Below are 25576 nucleotides of genomic sequence, written 5' to 3' on the forward strand. Positions count from 1 at the left end.
AAATCCAACAAAGTCTTAAAAGGTAACAAGGGTTGCGTATTAGAACGACCGATCTGCAGCATTTCAATCAAAATGCCTGTTTTAACCCCTGACAAAGAAGATGCAGTTCAATGACGACAGTCCCCTTGCACAAAACCTCCTCCAAAGTTATGCAGTACAGAAGCGACTGTAGCCAATCATTGGGAGTAAATGAACCATGAGTGCTGGAAGCATGTGGTTTCTGGGAACTTCTACGGAGTATGAACATTCCGAATTCACCTCAACTCAATTTTTAGAACCAGCAAAATTTTCAATTGAAGTACCAGGATAGAGAACAGCAGGAGACGCACAAGAAGGACACCTCACAGGACTGGAACTTGGAAATGGAGCCCTAGGTGACGAGGCCTTTGGTGGCAGAAGAACAGTATTCAAAGTAGAATCAGGCTCAGTACAGAAGGTGACTGATGCTGGGGAATGAACTGCCAGCAAATGCAGTCTAAGACACCACAATTGCCTTGGGGCTCGAAGGTGCACCAGAGAATTTCAGAACATGGTTAGCAAGGTTTGCATGAAAGCCAGCACCTCAGGAGCTGAAAAGGCCGGGAGTAGAACCGGCGGTACCAAACACTGAGCCTGAGCACTGCTGGACTCCATATGGGAGTCACAGGGCCATGGAAAAAACAAACTCATCATATTGCCTGGGTGGTACCATATGGAACTCCTTGACCTCAAATCCAGTGAGACACAAGGGTATTGGAGTCACAGTGCCAACAGTTTGCATGGGAGAGTCATTTCATTGTTTCTCATTGAAGTCGGTCTCTGTAGGGGATTCAAGAGGTGGGCCATCTGTATGTAAAAGTATTCATCAGAAGCAATGTTAAAATAAACAGATATTTAAATAATAAGTATATTATTAGTCACCAGGAGAAACATTTGTGCAATACTTTGGAGCGGGACTATGTTCAATGATTTATAAGTAATTAAACCAAAGCTATAGAATAAGTTCAGTCACAAAGTAATACTGGAAAAATAGCATCAGAACATGTGGCATGCCAATCAATGAATTAAATTCTCACGGCTATGCCAAAATAAAACATCTCCCGAGACCATCTATAGCCTTGGTCACTCACTGCTGTAAACCACACAGTCTGGGATGTAAAGTGTTCTGCTGTTTTTGTGACTGTAAAATAATGGTGAGGAATAGATACATACAAACTTTTCTGTTCATCCCTAGAACAGTTAACTCGCATTCCATGAACATTAAAAGTAAAGTAACATATTTGAGCTTGCGTTAAAAAAAATATAATTCAAATAATATTTCTCTATGTCAAAGGATACATTTTAAGCAGAATCTTCGAATATGCGACTGAATGAAATCAAAGTGCTCTTCTCTGTAATCGTGTTCCTTCTCCAAGACACCCACTGCATCACACTGCAGAAAACAGTAATTTACATTAACATCAAAATGTGCACCAGCACATCTCTTAAGCACGTTTCAGCAGTTCAAATACACTTTCAGCTCCATGTATTTTGGAAAATAACAGTGAACCACTTCAGGCAAGAAGACCCTGCAATAACATTTCAATGATACCTTCACCGAAAAATAATCAGGACAAAATCAGCTGCAAAGTAAGGCTGAAATGACAGCAATTGATGATCCAACTTAAGGGCAACCAACAGTTCTCCACAATATAATCAACAACTGTATAAGATCCACCATTTTATGGATTGACGTCTACTCTTTATGTTGAAAAAGAGTAAAACTGAAATCATCATCTTCGGTTACTCCCCCGGACAATGTTGCAATTGAGGTGGGAAAATTAGTTTTAATAACTCTTTATTGAATATTCAGTACAATGTAGAGCTAAAGTGCTTCTCCAATGCATCTGCAGTTTATTTGGTCTATGTCTGCCCCAAAATATCATGTCTTCTCAGTGATGTCAGTTGTCCCTTGCTCTTGTTGGGTGTAGAAAAGACACCAAGTACTCTGTGACTCAGTGAATTTGTAATTTTAAAGCAACTTGTCCTTTATTTAATCCTCTTTATGAGTGCTTTGAGTACCTCAGGTGGGATCCCTCCTTTCTGTAAAGCTCTTCTGGTGTGGCTCACTGCGTTCCACTCCAGCCCTACTCAAATTAAAGTATGTGACTTGATGAGTTGTATAGAAGCTGCATTTTGTATTCTAGGTCGGGACAAAAGGCGAGGATTACGCTATTCTCTTTGTTTTATTCACACAGCAGCCATTACTTAAAACATCAACAAACTTAATTTCTCAAACGGAAGAGAACAAGCATTTGCAATGCAATAGGTCTCGCATTAGGAAAGTTTGAGCTATTGGTATTGTAAATGACACATTTTTTTATTTATGTGTTGGTTTTGAAAATAGCGAAATTAATAGCTTTATCATTTACAATGCCAATAGTTATGTTATATTATGTTAATATCAAAAATCAAGAAAGACTAGCTAGGTTTTTTACAGATAAGACTCAATGGAGTACGTATGTCAAGGAAAACCAGTAGGTTTTTTAGAAAGCCCTCACCCACCAACCTAGTTGGTGGCATGCTTCATCATCGGGCCCACCACAGTGGCACCTAACGTACCCCGGGTGTGCTTCGACGCCAGATTACTGCGGAGCTGGTATAATTACTGAGTGTGCAGTGTAGTGAGTGTGAAAGTGAAGATTTAAAAAGCCATACAAAAATCCCAGCACCCGAGGGTAAAAAATATTTTAATAAAACTGGGTATCTGTTGGCACCCAGTGGGCCCGATGATGAAGCATGCCACCAACTAGGTTGGTGGGTGAGGGCTTTCTAAAAAACCTACTGGTTTTCCTTGACATACGTACTCCATTGAGTCTTATCTGTAAAAAACCTAGCTAGTCTTTCTTGATTTTTGATATATAAAAGCGGGGATTCAGACTAGCTTACCTAGTCCTCCCTCTCTCCTTTGATTCAGTGATATTATGTTAATATTCATTTGTTAAGCGCTCGTACGCCCTGGGGCTTCATGGCGCTATCGGAGGGAACATAACACAAAATACAGCTCAACAGTAGGCCTGGATAAACAGCCAAGTTTTAAGAGAGTGTCTGAAACGGAGAAGATCTCCACTCATTTTTAAGTGCAGCGGAAGAGAATTCCAGAAGGTGGCTGCAAGATGGTCAAAGCAGCAGCCACCAAGACGTTTCTTTTTAAAAGATTGAACAATCAGCAAAGCTTTTTGAGCAGAGCGAAGATTTAATGGTGGATTGTATCTGGAAACAAGGTTTTTTATAAACTTAGGGGCTGTATCTTGTAAGGTTTTAAAGATAATACACCCAGTTTTGAACGCGATTCGCTGTGCTACAGGCAACCAGTGCAGTTGTTTCAGACCAGGTGTAATGGATTGCCACTTTGTTAGTCCAAGAATAAGCCTTGCGGCTTGATTCTGAACCAACTGGAGTCTTTTTTGGACGCCCGCTGGAAGTCCCAAATAAAGACTATTTGAGAAGTCCAGACGGGACAGGACAAGGGCAATGGTAACCTGGATAAGAGCGGCCCGCATAAGGAACTGGGCTATTTTTCTTACTTTCTTAAGTTGAAAGAAGCTGGCAGACACTACAGTGCCAACTTGTCTTTTCAAGGAAAGATCCTCACTAAGTATAACTCCCAACTTTTTAACCGAGGACGATTTCATAGGTGGAGCCCCCATACTAGATGGCCAGAAGCATGGACTCCAACTTAGTTCGCTTTTCCCAGGCAAGATCAATTCTGTCTTGCCTGGGTTAAGTTTCAGATGGTTAAGACTCATCCATCTCTGTATGTGTGTGTGTCATGGTGTTATGAAATTCCACCACAGAGTCCTTGGTGTTAAGAGGAAAGATGAGTTGGAGATCGTCCGCGTAATTATAGATGGTAACTTTAGCATTCCTTAGGGAGTATAATAGTGGGCGAAGATACAAATTAAATAATAAAGGTGACAAGGATGAGCCCTGAGGCACTCTGCATGTGGTGGGGATAGTGGGGGCTGTGAAAGGGCCTAATCTTACTGATTGCGTGCGTCCTGTGATAAAGGAACTGATCCAGCTCAAAGCAGGGCCCCTGAGGCCGGCTTGTTCGACACGGTTGATAAGAATGGAATAATCAACCGTGTCGAACGCTGCCGAGAGATCGAGAAGTACAAGGGCCTGGTAGATACCTTTATCAGCATTCCGCCTTAAAGTATTTTGAACCGCCAAAATCACAGCTTCTGTTGAATGACAAGGACGGAAGCCTGCCTGATTGGGTTCAAAATATTCAGATTTTTCTATAAATTTGGACACATTTGTGGAAACATGGGCTTCCAATATTTTAGATGTATAGGGTAACAGAGATATTGGTCTGTAATTTATCGGATCATGCGGATCTGCTCCTGCTTTCTTAATCAAAGGAATAAGCAGGGCTTTCTTAAGGCAGCTAGGCACTTTGCCCTGTGTAAGTGAACCATTTAACAGCGGAAGGACGCCCAGTGGGATTGCTAACCCCACCTCTCTAAGAATATGAGGAGGACAGATGTCATCAGGCGATCCAGATTTAACCCTTGCAAAATGATCAGACCAGGTTTTTTCATCAATGGGGGGAAAGATTTCTAAGGTAAAAGGATTATGGTAAACATCGTCCAGAGGAGGGGGAGGCAGGGAGTTTAAGATGCTCTGTTTTATAGTGCTGATTTTGTTTAAAAAGAAAGCATTCAGTGAATTGCAGAGATCCTGTGTAGGAGTGACAAGAGGAGTAGTTCTGTCACTATTACTAAGATCATTCACAATATTAAACAAATCTTTCGTCTTATTTTGAGAATTCAGAATTTTCGCAGAAAAATAATCAGTTTTTTGTTTTAGAATAAGTTATTGGTACACTTTTCGGGCCATACAACAATTTGCTTGATCTTGTAATGAGTACCCGGTCCTCCACTTCCTCTCTTTTTGACGTACTTCCAATTTTAAGATCTTCAATTGTGGGGTGAACCACTTATGTGCATCATTAGGGCGTGAGCGGGGGAAAATCGTACATGGAGCGTAGACATCAGCTGCCTGACGTATCCAGCTTGAGAAAGCCTCTTCCGTGGCATCGATGTCTTTAGTCATTAAAGGGAGGGACAAGGCCAAGGTGTCCAAAAAACCTGATGTATCCATGCCCTTCCATTTCCTGATTTTTCCACCCATTTGAAGTGACTGTTTTTTGCCTCTGTCGATGGTAAGTGTAAAGTATATGAGGAAGTGATCAGACCAGATACAAGGAGTTATAGAGGAGATGGATAAGAGAATATTCTGAGACCATATTTGGTCCAGACTATGCCCTTTTCCATGTGTAGGAGAATTGACCTGTTGAGTTAGATTCAGATCTAAGAGTAAGTCCTTGAGTTCTGCTGTCTGGGCATCCAACTCAGTAGCATCAAACCAAAGATTAAAATCCCCCACCAAGACAATTTTAGAATACTTCGTTACAAGGGAGGCCATTTGTTCTGCTAATAAAGCCGCAAAAGTAGGCATGAATTGAGGGGGTCGATATATTAGGACCATTAATAGTGTTCCACTATCAGTGTCCATTTTAAAAACAATATTCTCTGAACTAGTGAGGACAAGGGGTGGGAGTAAAGAAAACTTATGAGTGTTATGAATAATGGCAGCTATTCCTCCTCCTCTTTTGTCTGAAGATCTATTAACATTTAAAATATAATAATCCGATGGGACAGCCGCCAAAATATCTGGTAATGAGTCCAAGTTAAGCCAAGTCTCAGTGAGAAGCATGATGTCGGGTTTCTCCGATCGCAGCACTAAAAAGATGTCCATTTGATGTTTGACCATAGATCGCGTATTCAAATAAATACAATTAAACTTGGTCTGTGGTACTGAAAAAAGTTGAGGGCAAGTGCGTGAGGCAAAATAGGTGACATTACCGGCTGTATGCTTAACTTTGGAAATACCATGAAGGGCGGTGCGCTTAAGTACGTGTGGGGGTATTGGTGGACGTGGTGATGGACGTGGTGGTGGATGTTGTTGTGGACGTGGTGGTGGACGTGGTGGTGGACGTGGTGGTGGACGTGGTGGTGGACGTGGTGGTGGACGTGGTGGTGGACGTGGTGGTGGACGTGGTGGTGGACGTGGTGGTGGACGTGGTGGTGGACGTGGTGGTGGACGTGGTGGACGTGGTGGACGTGGTGGACGTGGTGGACGTGGTGGACGTGGTGGACGTGGTGGACGTGGTGGACGTGGTGGACGTGGTGGACGTGGTGGACGTGGTGGACGTGGTGGTGGTGGTGGACGTGGTGGTGGTGGTGGACGTGGTGGTGGTGGACGTGGTGGTGGTGGTGGACGTGGTGGTGGTGGTGGACGTGGTGGTGGTGGACGTGGTGGTGGTGGACGTGGTGGTGGTGGACGTGGTGGTGGTGGACGCGGTGGTTGTGGTGGACGCGGTGGTTGTGGTGGACGCGGTGGTTGTGGTGGACGCGGTGGTTGTGGTGGACGCGGTGGTTGTGGTGGACGCGGTGGTTGTGGTGGACGCGGTGGTTGCGGTGGACGCGGTGGTTGCGGTGGACGCGGTGGTTGTGGTGGACGCGGTGGTTGTGGTGGAAGCGGTGGTTGTGGTGGACGCGGTGGTTGTGGTGGACTCGGTGGTTGTGGTGGACGCGGTGGTTGTGGTGGACGCGGTGGACGTGGTGGACGCGGTGGACGTGGTGGACGCGGTGGACGTGGTGGACGCGGTGGACGTGGTGGACGCGGTGGTGGTGGTGGACGCGGTGGTGGTGGTGGACGCGGTGGTGGTGGACGTGGTGGTGGTGGACGTGGTGGTGGTGGACGTGGTGGTGGTGGACGTGGTGGTGGTGGACGTGGTGGTGGTGGACGTGGTGGTGGTGGTGGTGGAGGACGTGGCGGTGGTGGAGGACGTGGCGGTGGTGGAGGACGTGGCGGTGGTGGAGGACGTGGCGGTGGTGGAGGACGTGGCGGTGGTGGAGGACGTGGCGGTGGTGGAGGACGTGGCGGTGGTGGAGGACGTGGCGGTGGTGGAGGATGTGGGGTTGGTGGACGTGGTGGATGTGGTGGTGGAGGTGGTGGTGGATGTAGTGGTGGACGTAGTGGTGGTGGACGTAGTGGTGGTGGACATGGGGGTGGTGGACGTGGTGGTGGTGGACGTGGTGGTGGTGGACGTGGTGGTGGTGGTGGACGTGGTGGTGGTGGTGGACGTGGTGGTGGTGGTGGACGTGGTGGTGGTGGACGTGGTGGTGGTGGACGTGATGGTGGTGGACGTGGTGGTGGTGGACGTGGTGGTGGTGGAGGTGGACGTGGTGGTGGTGGACGTGGTGGTGGTGGACGTGGTGGTGGTGGACGTGGTGGTGGTGGACGTGGTGGTGGTGGACGTGGTGGTGGTGGACGTGGTGGTGGTGGACGCGGTGGTTGTGGTGGACGTGGTGGTGGAGGAGGTGGTGGTGGAGGAGGTGGTGGTGGAGGTGGTGGTGGTGGAGGAGGTGGTGGTGGTGGAGGTGGTGGTGGAGGTGGTGGTGGTGGTGGTGGAGGTGGTGGACGTGGTGGTGGTGGACGTGGTGGTGGTGGACGTGGTGGTGGTGGACGTGGTGGTGGTGGACGTGGTGGTGGTGGTGGACGTGGTGGTGGTGGTGGTGGTGGACGTGGTGGTGGTGGTGGACGTGGTGGTGGTGGACGTGGTGGTGGTGGTGGACGTGGTGGTGGTGGTGGACGTGGTGGTGGACGTGGTGGTGGACGTGGTGGTGGACGTGGTGGTGGACGTGGTGGTGGTGGAAGTGGTGGTGGTGGACGTGGTGGTGGTGGAAGTGGTGGTGGTGGAAGTGGAGGACGTGGTGGTGGTAGTCGTGGACATGGTGGTGGTAGTCGTGGACGTGGTGGTTGTGGTGGTGGTCGTGGACGTGGTGGTGGTGGTGGTCGTGGTAGTGGTGGTGGTGGTGGTAGTGGACGTGGTGGTGGTGTATAGAGCTTCTTAGCCACCCAGGGGATCTGTATCCTCGGCTTAGCGAGTTTCTCTGGTAAGCATGGACAGCTGCCCAGGTGAGTCAATCAGCCCCAGGGTATTTTAAGTTGGCAATTGGTGTCCTGCAGGACCTGGGCCTGTTGGTACCAAGGGCTGCTATAATTGTTTGACCCCCACTATATAACCCCTCAGCGTATCAGCTAGGATCCCAGCATATTTGCTTCAGCCATTGGCCTGTGCTGTGCCTAGGCTCACCCCGATTGGACACCCACTCATTAATTGGCTCACACTAATTGGCCAATATTCGCATCATTGAGGAGACTTACTTGAAGAAGGATACCATGACTTGCCTTCCCACTGGTGACCATTTTTTGTGAGGTTATGGACGCCTCAATCACAAAAGCAGTGGTACTGACAGCAGGTTCTCGGAGAAGAAACTCTTGCAGTATACAGAGCACTGCTTCAAATCCCTCCCGGGGAGATAAGTCACTCTAGGGCTTAAGCCCCTCTTCCCTCCCTAAGGCCACATCCAGCACCCACAGCTCTCTAAACACAGGAGGAACTTGGTATCTTAGGTCAAACTGGACCCATTTGACAGGCTGAAGCGGGCCTTCATGATCCGCGAGCAGCCTTCGGCCCAGTACTCCCCAGAGCCTGCTCCAGAGGATTGCAACCCTTGGGTGCTACCTGTCCCCCAGGCCCACCCACACCTCCACAGGGCCCAGATTCACCCTCTGGCTCAGAGGAGGAGCAGGAGTCAGACTCCCATCCCTGGCACCCATCACTGATATTGCTAGCCGGCTATGCCACCCAGGCTACATCCGATATGTTGGATCTTGAGTCTTCTGCACCCCAGTTCCCTGGTATGGGTACCTGTGGATAAGATCACAGTCTGGATAAGATCACAGTCTATGTCGCAGGGCAGCTTCGTAGGCCACTGGATAAGGAAGTCCATAACTGCCTAAGGGCAGAGTGATCATGCCCATCTCTGGGAAACAAACTGGCCCTCACATTGGACATAGATGAGCACATGGCCACCTTCCTAGGAAAATATAAGCAAGACCACAAAAAGGAGATCGACCAGTCTTGGTGAGCTTGCCAGGACAAGCTCCCAGACTTGGCTGGCCCCTAACCAGTATCTTACGATATGGCTGAGGCTGCGAAAGTATCAGGCATACTGATTTCTCCTGAGGTCTTATCACGTTGGGCCCAACGGGCCATCATCCTCCTGGGGAACGCAAATTGTGCCATCTCTACAGAGAGGCGCTGTTCGCTCCTCATCAAAATCAAGCCCAAGCTGAGAGACCTAGCCACCTCCGAGGCAGGCCCCATTGACCGGGGGATTGTTTGGGGACCCATTCATATGGGAACTGTGTAAATTTGTCCAGACCTTTAACTCCCCAGATAAGGTGCAGGCATCTATAAAGTGCATCTTTACGCCACAGGTTTTCACCGGGGCTGGCAGAGGTAGCTGTCGCTCAGCCAGCCCCACTCCGTACCCAGCCTCCACCAGAGGACAAGACAACAGTGGAGGGCGGTGCCAAGATGCCTCCAAGTTCGAACATCTTTACCCCACCCGAAGGTACCCCCGCGAGAGGAGGACGAAGCAGCAGCAATACCTAGGGAACCAATTCAGGCGAGTGTACAAACCTTTCCTCAGCAGCGCCTGGATCCTTCCAACTGTAAGGGGGTTTCACATAGAGATTTATGACTCCCTTACCAAGAAAATGTCCCAGTCCCCCGGATCTTCTCTCCCGGTCACACCACTATGGTGGACGTGGAATTATAGGACTCACTACACAAAGGGGTAATCAGAGTACGTCCCCCCCCCCCCGTTCCCCCCCCCCCCCCCCCCCAAGGATTTTTACGCAATCTCCTAGTGTAGAAAAGGGACGGTGGCCAGACAACAGTAATCAACTTGAAAGAATTCAACAAGTGGTTGGTTTACTTGCATTTCAAGATGGAGGGCATCCATCTGCTCCTGGATCTTATCCTTCCCAACGATTGGATGGCACGTCTGGACCTCATGGACGCTATCTAACGGTACCGGATTTCCTTCCTCTCCGCCGCTTCCTCCAGTTTCAATGGTGGTGGGGAGAGACCTTACCACCGCCTTACTTTTTGGTCTGTCGTCCACCCCTGGTGCTGCACCAAGGTGATGCATTCGGTAGTAGAGTTCGACAGAGCTCGGGGCATTCGCCTCTTTATCTACCAGGACGACATTCTCCTTAGGGACCTAAACCTCAAACTCTCTTGCGGCATCTATAAATGGCAGTCTCGCTCCTGGAGTCTCTCAGGTTCATTTTAAACCAGCAGAAGTCAGCTCTTACTCCGTCTCGCATTGGTGTTCATCGTGAACTCAGTTCGGGCATGATAGTAAAAGTTGTGGGACTCATGTAGTCCTTAATCCAGGCCATATTCCTAGGCCCCATTCATTGTAGGGCCCTCCAGAGTTTAAAGGCCTACCATCTAAGGTAGGCCTTACTCTCAAGTGTTCCCCTTAAAGAGGACACTTGGGAGGAGATTCAGTGGTGGCTGTCTCACATGGAGATATGAATAACAAAGGAGGGAGGGAGAGAAACAGTGGATTCAGTCTCCCTAAACGTACTTGCTAAACAGAATAGAATCCACTTGGGAGGTGGTGGCGGTCCCTACAATGGTGGGGAGCACACAGTGTTGTTTAAAAAACCCTCACACACCAACAGGCCCCTTGGTGTCATGCTTCAACATCGGGGTTCTCGCACCCCTCTACGGGATGCGGCGTGCTACGACCGACGACTACGTGGGGGCACTTTCTGTGGACTATGTGTGAATGCGTGTGGGGTACTTAAATGTGAGTGGTGGAGTGGTAAAAGTGATACTTTAAAAAATACCTGGCTCGTGGGGTAAAAAAGACTTTAATTAAGCCCCCGGCTGGTATTATTAAAAAGGGTGCAGTGTGAGGTTACTGGTGTATAACTATGTACATTAACCTCTTTTGTCCGTCGACATGAACATGTTTCGGAGTGCGAAACTCCTTCTTCAGGACGGGAAATGCACAAAGATCCCCACCTTACTCACATGGATGTAGATGTAAAAGTGTATTATACAAAAATTGTAACGTGAACTACAGGTGTTAAGTACCGAAATTCTAGTTCAACATGTAGTCTCTGCGCCCATTTGACGTCTTTATCAAGACCAGGAGGGAGAGAGGGACATAATCAATACCTTTCTCATTATGCAGTTGTGACTGTCATATAGGTGTCAATGACCTTAAGGACAAAGAATATGCATATACATAGGGTTGCAGATTTCCTCCAAAGATCGTACACCCTGTGGATAAAAGTGACAAAAAAAGGACAAGGACACACATATGAACACATACATAACACACATGTTCGATTTGGTATTGGTTTTAAAAGTTCCTTGAGGTATGTGGATAAAAAACAACAAGGTAAAAATGGTCTTACTTCGTGTTTTAGGTTACATTGCCTCATGAGCCATTAGTGCATTATTGGGGGTTCCATCATGCTAAGTTCAGTAATCTGTGGGCATGAGAAAACCTTGTTTAGGATCCGCTAATTACATCCACTGGTAACCCTTCCTTTATGTCTGGTATGCTGGTAACTCACGGTTTTTCAGGAGACGATCTGCCCTCTTCCGCTCAACGCAGCTCCGATGGTTGTGCCGTTGTGGGGAGGGCTTGTACTTTATATACCCTAGTGTATCCTGTAAATTACCAATTAGCGGGTTAATTGAAGGTGGATGTACGGCCAAACATGGGCTGTTATGCTTATCGTTCGCCGGTAACGCACCATTGAACAGTGTTCGTTTCTGGAGCATGCTCAGTAAACGGCGTTCTATTGCGCAAGCGCCCTGGTCAAAGACTAGGCTGTTGCACATGCGCAGTTGGTACCGTGGATCGGCAAGTTAGTTATTGTAGTACCGGTGAAACGCTCCATTCAGCATGATCAGAAATTTGAGCGCTCGGTTGTGAAAATAAATTAAGGGTTTTAATGGGCATAAATGTGAAAGTGAAAGTACATAATAAAGACTACTGCCCAAGAAGCACCTGTGAGTGCTATTAATTAAGCAAATGGCTAAGGAGAGTAGGAAAAAGCCAATGTCAGCTGGTCATTGCGCAATATGGCTATTTTAACATGAACCTAAGTCAAATACCAGTGATCATGGTATTGTTTGGAAGAAGAACAGACTCATCAGATCTGTGAGACAGAGGATGCAGAGGGTCATATAGGTTCACAGGTACCTCATGAAGGTTTTTATTTTATCGCAGTTGGCCCCATGGTATGGCATCATTGAGGCCTTCTGTGTCTGTGCCCAAATGGAAAACCCATCTTTGTTCCTTTTCAAATAGGCCTGTTTCAGAGGGTAACTGTTCAATAATGGTCCAAAGTAGCTCATTGACAGTGCTGCCTCTCCAGGTAATGTGCTGCCATCTTCGTTGTGGATTTTCTACATCTCACATTACTCTTGTGCTCGTTAATCCTCACTTTAACGGGTCTGGTGGTCATGCCCACGTATTCTAACCCGCAGGGTCAAGTAATGAGGTACACCACGTTCTTACTGTTGCAATTTGTAAAATTGCGTTGTTCCCACTTCCTTCCATTTCTAAAGGTGAGAGCCAGGCTTTTTTTCGTAAGGTGGCAGCTACTACAATTGCCACAGGGATGGTGTCCTTGGATTCCCTGTAGCCTGGGTTGTTGGTTGGGTTTATTAGGGGTCTGGTGTGTACTAGGATGTCCTTAAGATTTTTACCTCTCCTGTGGGCAAATAATGGTTTCTCTAGGTCTAGGGTCCGGCTGGTTAGTATTCTCCAATGTTTATTAACCATCTTAGACACTTGGTTCGAGTGCGAGCTGTATGTGGGGACACATACTGGTCTTGCTTCAGTATTGTCTCCAGGGGCTCTGTCCTCCAACAGAGCTTCACGGTTGTTATTCCGTGCCCTCTTCATTGCTGAGTTGATTACTTTGTCAGGGTAATGTCTCTCTTTCAGTTTCTTTTTGAGGTCTTGGGCCTGCGCTTTGTATTTGTTTATATCGCTGCAGTTGCGGCGTAGGCGAAGAAACTGCCCATATGGCAAGTTCTCTCAGATGACGCGGGTGGAAACTGTCGAAGCATAGTAAGCAGTTCCTTGTGGTAGGTTTGGAATGCGTCTAAGGTAACCTGAGTCATGGTAGATGTTTAGGTCGAGGAAGACCATGGATTCGTTGGACATGGAGTGAGTGAATTTCAGGTACGCATTTTGATTGTTTAGCCAAACTAGAAAGTCAATGACTGATTGGCTGTTTCCTTCCCAGATAACGAAGACGTCGTCTATGTATCTTTTCCACGTTTGGATTTTGTTCCTGAAAGGGTTGTCCGGGTGGAGAATTTTAGTGGTTTCTAGGTGGTGCACATACAGTTGCACCAGGCTCGGCGAAAGTGCTGCCCATGCTGGTACCGTGGCATTGTAGGTACAGAGTGCCCTCGTACTCAAAGAAGTTCTTTGTTAAAGCAGTAGAGATGCACTCCATTACAACCCCTCTTGGGGTTCGATATTTCCATGTAGTTGAATGTAGTACTTCCTCAATGATGAGGAGAGTCTCGTCGTGGGGCAGGCTGGTGTAGAGGCTTTCCACATCCAAACTCAGCAGTATCTGTGAGTCAGGGTCAAATGGGAGGTCCTTTAATAAATGGAGGACAGCTTTTGTGTCCTTCAAGTAGGTATCCGTGGCCTGGACTAATGGTACAAGAAAGGCGTCGGCAAACTTCGATAGGGGTTCCAGGATAGATGTTATACCTGATACTATGGGTCTACCAGGTGGTTGTGTCAGGCTCTTGTGTATTTTGGGTATGCTGTAGAAGTAGGGGGTACGTGGTTTTTTTTGTGTGAGGAATTCCACTTCTTTTTTGGTGAGCCAATCATGGGCTAGGGCCTCCTCAACCATAGTTCCTATCTTGATCCTCAATTGTTCAGTGGGATCCTCAGGTAGAATTCAGTAGTTTCTCCGGTCTGACAAAAGTCTCCTGCACTCTTGGTCATATGCTGTTGTATTAGTAAAACCACTGCTCCCCCTTTGTCCGCTGGTTTTATCGTCAATTCCCTATTCTGGGAAAGTTCTCTTATCGCTTCACTCTCCTGCTTGCTCATGTTTTGGAAGGTATGGTGATAAATGGTGTCTAATTTTCCGAGTTACACCATCAGGGCTTTTTCGAAAGTTAAAAACTCAACTGGAAGGGCATGGTCAGGAGGTGTGAATGTGGACTTCGGTCTTAAGCCTGTGTCTGAACTGTCAGGGGTGACCTCTCGATTGTAGAAGAGGGCTTTTAAATTTTATGCTTCTAATGAAGTGTTGTACCTCTGTGTGCAAACGGAACGTGTCCAGTTTGTTGGTGGGTACGTATCCCAACCCTTTGTTCAGTACTTCTGTAGCTCAGTCAGAGGCCATGGTGTGATGTTTATCATAAGTACCCCTCTTGCTCGTGGAGGCTTGGTTGGCCAGGGCCCCCGTCATGCTCCTGGTGTATACCCTGGGGTCTGTTTCGTCTTCTGGTTGCCAGGTCACGTTGTTCCCCTTCTTGTTCCTGCCTCAACGGGGTCCTTGGACCCATCCTAAAAAAGGCTGCTGATTTTGGGCTGCTCCCAAGGGGTCAGGTGCCCATTGTGGGTACATCGGTCCCATTGGTGGAGGCCCGTATTGGTATTGTGGGTACTGCGGTTGGCCTTGAAAGGGGTTATATTGTGGAGGACCTTGGTAACCTCTCCCTCCTCTTTGGCGTGGATATTGGGGTCTATGCTGTCTGTATCCTCCCCTCTGATATCCTTTTTGCTGGTAGTTACTTAAGTTAGAACTGGAAGAGCAGCCATCAGACCCTAGACAGCGCACAGCTGTGGGAGTTTATTGGACACATATAGACATGCCAGAAACACTCTCATCAACATCAAAATGGAAGACGAGCATGGTCTCACCTTTGGGGAGGAAGATATCGACAGGATATTAACAGCCATCAATCCTTTCGAAGGATTGAGTAGTAGTGACCCGGGCCCCGCAGTGGCCGATTGGGATGAACTTACCAACTTGAGAAAAACACAGATCAGGACGGCATTGCATGGCCTCCTGATGACTGAGTATTTGAGGAACAAAATAGCCCCTCATGGTCTCATTGTAAAGAACGAACCCTTCATTTTCCAAGATGACCTAGTATTCAAGAAAGCCTGGTCCCTGATCTCCTGGCATTGCACAAGAGATTTACTTGTGTTGATCGTACAAACTGCCACAAGAATAGCCCAGGAGCTAAAAATAGAGATTCAAAAACTTGAGGTACAGTTAAAAACATTTATCGCACCGGCGGCCTTGAAGAAGAGGCTTGAAGAATTGAACCAGCAGATGTCTGATTTTGAGATAACATTGAAACAGAGCAAGTTTAACAAACTCAAGAAAGATAAGGACAGGTTCACAGCAGAAAGGGCCTATCCTTACACCAAAGCGGACTATTTTACAAAGAACACCACAAGTGACACAGACAGTGTAGGGTCTGATGGCAGCTCTTCCAGTTCTAACTCAAGTAACTACCAGCAAAAAAGATATCAGAGGGGAGGATACAGGCAGCATAGACCCCAATATCCACGCCAAAGAGGATGGAGAGGTTACCAAGGTCCTCCACAATATAACCCTTTTCAAGGCCAACCGCAGTACCCACAATACCAATACGGGACTCCGCCAATGGGACCGATGTACCCACAATGGGCACCTGACCCCTCGGGAACAGCCCAAAATCAGCAGCCTTTTTTAGGATGGGTCCAAGGACCCCGTCGAGGCAGGAACAAGAAGGGGGAACAACGTGACCTGGCAACCAGAGGACGAAACAGACCCCAGGGTATACACCAGGAGCATGACCGGGGCCCTGGCCAACCAAGCCTCCACGAGCAAGAGGGGAACTTAGCGATAATCACACCATGGCCTCTGACTGAGCTACAGAACAAAGTACTGAACAAAGGGTTGAGATATGTACCCACTAACAAACTGGACACGTTCCGTTTGCACACAGAGGTACAACACTTCATTAGAAGCATAAAATTAAAAGCCTTCTTCTACAATCGAGAGGTCACCTCTGACAGTTCAGACACAGGCTTAAGACCGAAGTCCACATTCACACCTCCTGACCATGCCCTTCCAGTTGAGGTTTTGGCTTTCGAAAAAGCCCTGATGGTGTAACTCGGCAAATTAGACACCACCAATCACCATACCTTCCAAAACATGAGCAAGCAGGAGAGTGAAGCGATAAGAGAACTTTCCCAGAATAGGGAATTGACGATAAAACCAGCGGACAAAGGGGGAGCAGTGGTTTTACAAACTACAACAGCATATGACCAAGAGTGCAGGAGACTTTTGTCAGACAGGAGAAACTACTGAATTCTACCTGAGGATCCCACTGAACAATTGAGGATCAAGATAGGAGTTCTGGTTGAGGAGGCCCAATCTCATGATTGGCTCACCAAAAAAGAAGTGGAATTCCTCACACAAAAAAACCCACGTACCCCCCTACTTCTACAGCATACCCAAACTACACAAGAGCCTGACACAACCACCTGGTAGACCCATAGTATCAGGCATAACATCTATCCTGGAACCCCTATTGAAGTTTGCCGACGCCTTTCTTAGACCATTAGTCCAGGCCACGGATACCTACTTGAAGGACACAAAAGCTGTCCTCCAGTTATTAAAGGACCTCCCATTTGACCCCGACTCACAGATACTGCTGAGTTTGGATGTGGAAAGCCTCTACACCAGCCTGCCCCACGACGAGACTCTCCTCATCATTGAGGAAGTACTACATTCAACTACATGGAAATATCAAACCCCACGAGGGGTTGTATTGGAGTGCATCTCTACTGCTTTAACAAAGAACTTCTTTGAGTACGAGGGCACTCTGTACCTACAATGCCACGGTACCAGCATGGGCAGCACTTTCGCGCCGAGCCTGGCGCGACTGTATGTGCACCACCTAGAAACCACTAAGATTCTCCACCCGGACAACCCTTTCAGAAACAAAATCCAAATGTGGAAAAGATACATAGACGATGTCTTAGTTATCTGGGAAGGAAACAGCCAATCAGTCATTGACTTTCTAGTTTGGCTAAACAATCAAAATGCGTACTGGAAATTCACTCACTCCATGTCCAACGAATCCATGGTCTTCCTCTACCTCAACATTTACCATGACTCAGGTTACCTTAAAACAGAGACTCATTTCAAACCTAGCGCAAGGAACTGCTTACACAGTTTCCACCCGCGTCATCCGAGAGAAAACTTGCCATATGGGCAGTTTCTTCGCCTACGCCGCAATTGCAGCGATATAAACAAATACAAGGTGCAGGCCCAAGACCTCAAAAAGAAACTGAAAGGGAGACATTACCCTGACAAAGTAATTAACTCAGCAATGAAGAGGGCACGGAATAACAACCGTGAAGCTCTGTTGGAGGACAGAGCCCCTAGAGACAATACTGAAGGAAGACCAGTATGTGTCCCCACATACAGCTCGCACTCGAACCAAGTGTCTAAGATGGTTAATAAGCATTGGAGAATACTAACCAGCGGGACCCTAGACCTAGAGAAACCATTATTTGCCCACAGGAGAGGTAAAAATCTTAAGGACATCCTAGTACACACCAGACCACCTAATAAACCCAAACAACAAACCAGGCTACAGGGAATCCAAGGACACCATCCCTGTGGCAATTGTAGTAGCTTCCACCTTACGAAAAAAAACTGGCTCTCACCTTTAGAAATGGAAGCAAGTGGGAACAACGCAATTTTACAAATTGCAACAGTAAGAACGTGGTGTACCTCATTACTTGTCCTTGCGGGTTAGAATACGTGGGCATGACCAGCAGACCCGTTAATGTGAGGATGAACGAACACAAGAGTAATGTGAGATGTAGAACATCCACAACGAAGATGGCAGCACATTACCTGGAGAGGCAGCACTGTCAATGAGCTACTTTGGACCATTATTGAACAGTTACCCTCTGAAACAGGCCTTTTTGAAAAGGAACAAAGATGGGTTTTCCGTTTGGGCACAGACACAGAAGGCCTCAATGATGCCATACCATGGGGCCAACTGCGATAAAATAAAAACCTTCATGAGGTACCTGTGAACCTATATGACCCTCTGCATCCTCTGTCTCACAGATCTGATGAGTCTGTTCTTCTTCCAAACAATACCATGATCACTGGTATTTGACTTAGGTTCATGTTAAAATAGCCATATTGCGCAATGACCAGCTGACATTGGCTTTTTCCTACTCTCCTTAGCCATTTGCTTAATTAATAGCACTCACGGGTGCTTCTTGGGCAGTAGTCTTTATTATGTACCTTTACTTTCACATTCATGCCCATTAAAACCCTTAATTTCTTTTCACAACCAGAGCGCTCAAATTTCTGATCATGCTGAATGGAGTGTTTCACCGGTACTACAATAACTAACTTGCCGATCCACGGTACCAACCACGCATGTGCAACAGCCTAGTCTTTGACCAGGGCGCTTGCGCAATAGAACGACGTTTACGGAGCATGCGCCAGAAACGAACACTGTTCAATGGCGCGTTACCGGCGAACGATAAGCATAACAGCCCATGTTTGGGCCTACATCCGGCTTCAATTAACCCGCTAATTGGTAATTTACAGGATACACCAGGGTATATAAAGTACAAGCCCTCCCCTCAACGGCACAACCATCGGAGCCGCGTTGAGGGGAAGAGGGCAGATCGTCTTCTGAAAAAACGTGAGTTACCAGCATACCAGACATAAAGGAAGTGTTACCAGTGGATGTAAGTAGCAGATCCTAAACAAGGCATTCTCATGCCCACAGATTACTGAACTTAGCATGATGGAACCCCCAATAATGCGCGAATGGCTCATGAGGCAATGTAACCTAAAACACTAAGTAAGACAATTTTTACCTTGTTTTTTATCCACATACCTCAAGGAACTTTTAGAACCAATACCAAATCGGACATGTGTGTTATGTATGTGTTTATATGTGTGTCCTTGTCCTTTTTTGTCACTTTTATACACAGGGTGTACGATCTTTGGAGGAAATCTGCAACCCTATGTATATGCATATTCTTTGTCCTTAAGGTCATTGACACCTATACGACAGTCACAACTGCATAATGAGAAAGGTATTGATTATGTCCCTCTCTCCCTCCAGGTCTTGATTAAGACACCAAATGGGCGCAGAGACTAGGTGTTATGTACCTAAATTGTAGTTCAACACCTATAGTTCACGTTACAATTTTTGTATAATACACTTTTACATCTACATCCATGTGAGTAAGGTGGGGATCTTTGTGCATTTCCCGTCCTGAAGAAGGAGTTTCGCACTCCGAAACATGTTCATGTCGATGCACAAAAGAGGTTAATGTACATAATTATTCACCAGTAACCTCACACTGCACCCTTTTTAATAATACCAGCCGGGGGCTTAATTAAAGTCTTTTCTACCCCACGAGCCAGGTGTTTTTTTAAAGTATCACTTTCACCACTCCACCACTCACATTTAAGTACCCCACACGCATTCACACACAAACCACAGAAAGTGCTCCCACTTAGTAGTCGGTCGTAGCACACAGCATCCCGTAGAGGGGTGCGAACCCCCCGATGATGAAGCATGACACCAAGGGGCCTGTTGGTGTGTGAGGGGTATTTAAACAACACTGTGTGCTCCCCACCATTGTAGGGACCGCCAACACCTCCCAAGTGGATTCTATTCTGTTTAGCAAATGTCTGACATGGAGGCCTGGAATGGCCAAGCAATTTTCAGCTTCCTTCTGGACCTGGTCATAGAGTCCAACACCAGTGGCATGGGCTGGGGGCGAGATGTTGATATTTCTCCACAGTCGAAATATGGTCCACGCAAAAAAAATCCATGCATATCAATTGGCCGAAATCCTAGCTGGTTCTTTAGTGGTCTGTTGCTGGTCCAAGGATTGAGCGCTGTGATGTGTCCTCCTCAAGATGGAAAATGTGGCAGCAGTTCTATACATAAATCATCTTGGAGGTACTCGCTTCAAGAACCTTTTGGATCTCGCCTGCAATTTTTGAGGCTTTTACCTGCAAAATCCGGTTTTCATAATGGTAGAACATTTCCTGGGGCGGCCAACCAGGTAGCTGATTGGCACTCACATCATCTCCAAGAAGCGAGCCTCTAGCATCTACATCCACCGGTATTCCAAACCCTATGCGAATGGTTGGGCCCATTCTTGGTGCGCCTCTTTGCATCCCGCCCGGACCGCCAGGTCCCGGGGTACTTCAGAAGGCGCCCTGATGCAGAGGCAGTGGCCACGGACCCGTTTCTTCTTTCAGCTCAGGTGGCGGACATCATCCTAATGACCCTGATCTGGAGATCACAAGCTCAATATCCAGCTCTTCTGGAACATTCCTGGGATTCTCCAATCCCTCTATCCCAGTTTCCGGATCTCCTCTAAGATCCAGAAAAGAATCCCCATCCTCTAGTGCTGGAGGGGTCTCGGTCTCTTATTTGATGGAGGAATATAGGGAACACTGGTAAGCCCAAGGTCTTTCGAGACAGGCTGAGTCCCTCCTCTCCAAGGCAAGGGCATGCAGCACAGCCAAGTGTTCTCGATCAGCATGGACTAAATGGATAGGCTGGTGTCATACATGACATCTGGATCCCGTGGGTCCAGAGATAGTCTACATTCTGAACTTTCTCACCTCCTTGGCTTTGCAGGGCCTGCCTCATAGAACTATAGATTTTTTCAGGATTGGTGATCTCAGCAAGCCATTTTCCGGTGGGCGACCACCTGGTACAAACTTTTGGGTGTACAAACTTTTGACAAACATTTACCTTTCTCTCCATCTGGAACCCAGGTACTCTGTTCTGTAGGACGTTAACAAGGTTCTTAGCTTATTCTTGTCTTGGCCATCCGATCGCTACCTGTCGCGCAAAGAAATTTCAGCTAAATTAGCCACTCTCTGCTGCCTAATCTCATGCCGGTGTGTCTCAGATGTCAGGGCAATGGACAGAAAGGGTGGTGTATTTAACCCAGAAGGGGTCATCTTACATATTTCAAGCCGCACGAAATGTAACTCATTTGGTTAACTATCCTTTTCCACATTCCCCAAAACTATGTGTTGTGAGATGTATAAAGGCTTATGATGGCGGACATCCATCCCCATGGAGAAAGGAAACTGCTGATATCCCTACGCAAACATTCAGAGCAGTCTCTTCTCCTACAATTGCCAGATGAGTCCGTTGGGCCATGCAGGAAGCTGCCATGGATCCTAAAATGTTAGGGGCACATTCTGCCAGAGGGGAAATGGCTTCCACGGTATTCTCCCTTGATGCCTGCCTGGAGGAGATCCTGAATGCTGCGGACTAGTCGTTCGATTGTACTTTCATCAGGTTTTATTCTAAACCAGACAATAATATTGCTTCGCAGGTTGTGGATAACCAGGGTAATCCTCGCCGGTTCTGACATAGAATGAAAAATGTCCTAGCCATCGTAACAGAAAGTTTCAATTGTATTAAGGACACGGAGACAAGGATTAACCCACCTGCATTTCTTCCATCCCTTGAGTAGGGTATGTTTATGTTAGGATGAGTATGGCAAGTTCCTGGACTCTCACATTCATAGCGTTCATTGACAGACGATTCTGAGCACAATCATTGATTTGTATTATGCAGATTTTCTGGATTTAAGATTCAAGCATGCTTGTTCACTTCGTCCTTAGGATCTGAAGGGTCAAAACGGGATTAAGGATGCTACTCTCCGGCTGCAGTCACAGGAAGAAAGAGGAGGCAGCAATAGCAACGTGGGACTATAGAGGGGTCCTGGCATGGTCTGTGGGGGCGACCTTTGACCCTGCTTGAAGGCAGGTTGCCCCGACACCGCCACTTGTCACCAGCTGACCCGCTCGCATTGCCGATTCCTATGCCCTTCTGCCGCCGTCTTCCACCCCGCGACTCACCGCTCCCTACCCGGCCTTCCTGCCGCTGCCTCCCTGCGGCCCTGCCCCCCAGCGCACCCATTGGACTCCCCACTCCCGCCTCCCAGCTGCTCCTCCCTCCCAAGTCCCTTCATATGCAGGCCGAGAAGCGGGCACGCCGAAGGCACACCTAAGGCAAGCCTGTCCGCGCCTGGACCCCGCGAACGCCACAACACCAGAATCCACTACGATGCCAGCACCCTCCATGCTCTCAACGCCAGCTGAAACCACACCTGCTTCCAGGCCGCCCCGAAACTGACCCTTCTCCTGCCACACCTGCAGCTTCACCTGCGACAGAACCATCAAACCTCCAACGACTGGACCCAACCACTTCCGCTGCATACTCCTCAACACCCACTCCGCACGCAAACACGCCGTCGAACTCTGGGATCTGCTAGACACCTCCGCCCCAAATGTGGCCTTCCTGACCGAGACCTGGTGGAACGACTCCTCGGCGCCCGACATCGCCATAGCCATCCTGGACAGCTACAAGATCACCCGCAGGGACCGCGCCAAAGGAATCGGAGGAGGAATAGCCATCATCCACAAGTCAACCCTCAAAGTCGCCACCCACGCAGACAACACCCTCAACACCGCCGAATACCTAGCCTTCCGGATACACACCGATCCCAACACCACCCTCAGAGGAACACTGATCTACAGACCCCCCCGGATCCCGTGCTCAGTTCAGCGACTCCATCGCCGACCACGCCAGCACCCACGCACTCGCCTAAACGGACTACATCCTCCTTGGGGACCTGAACTTCCACCTCGAGAACAACAACGACGCCGCCAACTCCGCCACCATGATCAATAACCTCGCCAACCAACCTCAGACAGTGGATCGACGACTGCGCCAACACCCTCGCACGCTCAAGAAACCCTCCAACAGCCACACCAGCAAAAGAGCCACATGGTTCATTAACTAGCTCCAGGCCTCCAAACGTGCATGCCGAAAACTGGAGAAGACTTGGCTCCATGAATGCACACCAGACAACCACGGAGCCCACAATAACGCTACCCGCAGACATCACCACCTCATCAGATTAGCCAAGAGATCCTCCTTCAAAGACCGCTTGGATAACAATGCACACGACAGCAACCCCAGCGCCAACGACATCCCGCACTCACAAAAACTGTGCGACTCACTGGCCATCTTCTTCCACCGCAAGATCACTGACACCCACAACAGCTTAAACACCACGACTGCCCCAACTACGCCAGACTCCAACTCCCCTGTGAACACCACCAGCGCCAACCGCCTGACCTCCTAGTCCAACATCAACGACTACGAGACACGCAAGGTCATGAACTCCATCCACTCAGGATCTCAGTCTGACCCGTGCCCACACCACGTATTCATCAAAGCAGACGCAGCCATCGCACCCAAACTACGGAAGGTCATCAACATCTCCTTCGAAACAGCGACATGCCCGGAAAGCTGGAAGCACAACGAAATAAACGTCCTCCTCAAGAAATCCAAAACAGACCCCAAGGAACTCAAAAACTTCCGGCCCATCTCCCTGCTCCCATTCCCGGCTAAAGTCATTGAGAAAATCATCAACATGCAACTGACCCGCCACCTGGAAGACAACAACATCTTGGACCCGTCCCAGTCCGGATTCAGACTAAACCACAGCACAGAGACAGCCCTCATCGCCGCCACAGACGACATCAGGTGCCAACGACGAAACATCAGCCCTCATCCTCCTGGACCGGTCAGCCGCCTTCAACATGATCTGCCATCGCACTCTAAAGACACGCCTCCTAGAAGCCGAATCCAAGAAAAGGCCCTTGACTGGACCACGTCCTTCCTCACCGGCAGAACCCAGAGCGTCCGCCTCCCACCCTTCTGAGCCGAAGCCACCAACATCATCTGCGGCGTCCCCCAGGGCTCATCCCTCAGCTGTTCAACGTCTACATGGCCCTCCTCGCACTAGTGGCCCGCCATCACAACCTCAACATCATCTCCTACGCCGACGACACCCAGCTCATCCTCTCCCTCACCAAGGACCCACACACTGCCAAAACCAACCTCCACGAAGGAATGAAGATCGTCGCCGACTGGATGAGGAGCAGCCGTCTGAAGCTGAACTCGGGCAAGACGGAGGTCCTCATCCTTGGTTCAACCCCTCAGCCTGGGACGACTCGTGCTGGCCGACCACACTGGGAACAGCACCAACACCCACCGACCACGCATGCAATCTAGGATTCATCCTCGACTCTTCCCTCTCCATGTCTAAGCAGGTCAACGCCATCTCCTCCTCCTTCTGCAATACCCTCCGCAGGATCTACAAGTGGATCCTGACCGAAACAAGAAGAACGGTGGCACAGGCCCTCGTCAGCAGCAGACTGGACTACGGCAACGCACTCTACGCAGGAATCCCAGCCAAACACTTATGACTACTACAACGCATCCAAAACGCCTCTGCCCGACTGATCGTCAACATCCCCCGCCGCAGTCACATCACCCCCACCTGAGAAACCTACACTGGCTCCCCGTCGACAAGAGGATCACCTTCAAACTCCTCACCCACGCACACAAAGCACTCCACAACACCGGACCAGCCTACCTGAACAGCAGACTCAGCTTCCACATCCCCACCCGCCAGCTCTGCTCTGCCAGCCTTGCCCTCGCCGCTGTCCCCCACATCCAACGAACGACCTCCGGCAGCAGATCCTTCTCCTACCTCACCGTGGAACACACTCCCTACCCACATACGACAGACCCAAGACCTACTCACCTTCAGAAGACTCCTCAAGACCTGGCTTTTCGAGCTGTAGCAGCACTCCCCACCCCTCCTCCCCATCTCCCCTCCCTTCAGCGCCTTGGGACCCTCACAGGTATGTAGCGCGCTCTACAAGTACTTTGATTGATTGAAATTTGATGTATGCTGTAATAGTACACATTCTCAATCTACATGGATTCTGCAGAGCTCCGATTCCCATTTCTCTTTCAGAGGTCTCAGATCTACCGGTGTTATTTCTTTTAGTGCTCTGTACAGTAGTGTTACTACTGGTCCACCTAGTTTTAGCAGAGAACAAAGAAGCATGTGTTGTGGGTTCTGTGTAGGGTTTTGGTGTACAAGAAAAGATGGTGCCTATGCTGGTAGCGGTAAATGTACAACAGAGTAACATTATGAGAACGGTGCAGCACGGTCAGAGGAGACCCAAAAACCTCTGTAGGGGTGGTCAGGGCCCACCCAATTCAATACAAACGTCCAGTGCACACGTAACGAACAGTTAGTCTTTCAGAAGTTTTCAAAAGTAAAGCAAGCAAAGTAATGATCGATGAAGCAAGATGGACTCAGAGATCATTTTTTTCAAAAGAAATGTATTAAGCCTCCCATTCTGGAGAGGTGACATCAAGCAAAAAACACAACCAGCGGGCTTGTGTTTCGTCAAGCGAGCCAATAGCTTGTGACTCTTCAGGGCTGTAGGTGGTATTGAGTGTGACCGTTTTAGTGGCCGGTGATATTTCCAACCCCGCGGTAACGGGCAAAATGTGCAGCGTATAGTTATCAATGATAAGATCATGTTCTAACACGGAAGAGAGACACCATGGATCTACCTCCGCAGGCGCTTCAATACTGGTCGCTAGTACGATGGATGTACCCGGTCGATCTTATCATTGATATCTATATGGGAG

The 25576-nt window shown here is 48.4% G+C and overlaps 1 protein-coding gene across 1 annotated transcript in view; it reads right to left on the minus strand.

The window, feature by feature from the left end:
* Positions 1-25576, minus strand: part of DYNC1LI2 (dynein cytoplasmic 1 light intermediate chain 2) — a 473715-nt gene that overhangs the window by 316335 nt on the left and 131804 nt on the right. The window contains exon 6 of the mRNA XM_086947723.1: positions 1318-1411. Coding sequence (XP_086803849.1) covers positions 1318-1411 — 94 coding nt within the window. The remainder of the gene's footprint in view (positions 1-1317; positions 1412-25576) is intronic.

Source organism: Lissotriton vulgaris, chromosome 12 (assembly GCF_964263255.1).
Source record: "Lissotriton vulgaris chromosome 12, aLisVul1.2, whole genome shotgun sequence".
Classification (NCBI taxonomy): domain Eukaryota; kingdom Metazoa; phylum Chordata; class Amphibia; order Caudata; family Salamandridae; genus Lissotriton; species Lissotriton vulgaris.